Source organism: Aplysia californica, unplaced genomic scaffold, assembly GCF_000002075.1.
Source record: "Aplysia californica isolate F4 #8 unplaced genomic scaffold, AplCal3.0 scaffold00496, whole genome shotgun sequence".
NCBI classification, from domain to species: Eukaryota; Metazoa; Mollusca; class Gastropoda; order Aplysiida; family Aplysiidae; genus Aplysia; species Aplysia californica.
The window spans coordinates 232913-234717 of record NW_004797766.1 but is presented as its reverse complement, the minus strand read 5'-3'; the positions used below and the strand labels follow the sequence as shown (position 1 = coordinate 234717).

At 43.7% G+C, this 1805-nt stretch overlaps 1 protein-coding gene across 1 annotated transcript in view; it reads right to left on the bottom strand.

Moving 5' to 3' along the window:
- Positions 1–689, bottom strand: part of LOC101852566 — a gene marked incomplete in the record, with an annotated part of 59417 nt that extends 58728 nt beyond the window's left edge. Inside the window, 1 exon segment of the mRNA XM_005105860.3 lies at positions 242–689. Within this exon segment, the coding sequence (XP_005105917.2) occupies positions 242–267 (26 nt within the window).
- Positions 690–1805: the final 1116 nt, after the last annotated feature.

The window sequence follows — 1805 nt, the reverse complement described above, 5'->3', positions numbered from 1 at the left end:
CCCAACAAAATGGCTATACCTAGAAATCTATATTTCTACAGACTTCTGTACAGGGCGACAGACTCATTAGTGGGTCCCTGATACTGCATAATATCCAAAGATAACCAAGTCACCACATCCTTAGCACACATCACCGAAGGAGCATACACAAATGACTGAGCAACGTATTATACAGGTGTATAAAACTAATAAATAAAACATTCAAAATTGTAAGTGGAAGAATTATATAGTTTGGCGTTACCTAACAGCCTTTTTCATTTCCCTCATCCACGTATCCACACGAGAGATCCTTCCTGGGGCACGAGGAGCAACGAACTCAACCAACAAAAAACGAGCTACATTCTCTGGTCACCACCACACAGCAGAGCCCGTACACGACAGAATGTTACTCGATACCTCAGCCGTCTCCAAGTCATCGTAACGCGACGCAGAGTTCATGTGTTTATGCAAATCTTGTCGTAATGGCCGTTTCTCCTCCCAAGGAACGGGCTTTGAGCTAACCGAACACTTTAAAGGCTCGGTCTGTGAGCTAACACTTTAAGGACTCGATCTGTACTGGGATAATGTCATTGGAAAACTTGTATATTATGCTATTGAATCGTGAGGTAAGCCTGAAAGTGAACGGTGTTTGCCTATCAGATCGATTCCGCTAAAAGGCAAATATTCACAGAATGAAAACTACAATTTCTGACTGATGCTGCAGCGTACCACAATTGCAATCCGCGCTCTTTTAACATCACATCACTAGGAATGCTGCGATCATTGGTGGGTAATCAAAGCGTAGAACTATAAATAAATGCCACGCAACCGCCTTTCAATCGATTAAAGTAAGTGCTTTATTGGCAGTAGAAAATAAAACCTGTTTTTGTTAAAAATGGGGAGATAATTAATGGAGAGCGCCTACATACTCACGGTAACGTGCCAATTAAAGTTGAAATAGCATGAAATCCGCGAATCGATCCCTACTCTCTCCCACAGTGGTTTAGACATACGAAGAACTTTAGTATAGCCAGCCATCTGTTAGCGCAACATCTTTCAGAACATCGCTCCAGCGCGTGTATAGTGACACTTCAGTTTTGCGACTGGCACGAAGGTAAAAGATGCGAGTTTGATTCCTGTGCAGAGTAGATATTTGACCGAGTATCTGTCTTTCCGCACGGACAGGCATTATCAAAAGAGTCCCCCAAAAACATCTTAATTTTGTCAACATGTGTGTGAGACGTTACCAGCAATTAACAGAAAATTGAGACGTAATGAGATCATTATAAAGGCAACATGACGTACGACAAGCTGTCACCTTGTTCTAATGAAAGTATGAAAGTTTTCCAAGGGAACGGAACATGGTGTGATATATATGACTACACCAAAAAAAAGAATATCTGATACAATAGGATGCATTGTAAGGATCCTGCCTTCTGTGTGACAGTGGTGAAATGCTGAGAGAGAGAGAGAGAGAGAGAGAGAGAGAGAGAGAGAGAGAGAGAGAGAGAGAGAGACAGAGAGAGAAGGAGAGAGAGAGAGAGAATGACAGAAAGAACAGAGAGACAAAAAAGTAGTAAGTACTGAGGTACGACACAACCAAAATGAATCAGAATGAAATCGCAACAACAACCGTCCCTCACCTGCACCCAGACAAAGCCAAACTGGTAGTATGGGTAGAAGGTTCTCCCTGGCCCTGGCACCCAGGTGGGTTTCCGAACTTGTTTGGTGGACGGTAGGTAGGTGGCGTTCTGCCGGATCTTGTAGCGCACATGGGGCGGGATACTGCCGTCTGGAGGGAGGTCCTCAAATACCACGCCTGGAGG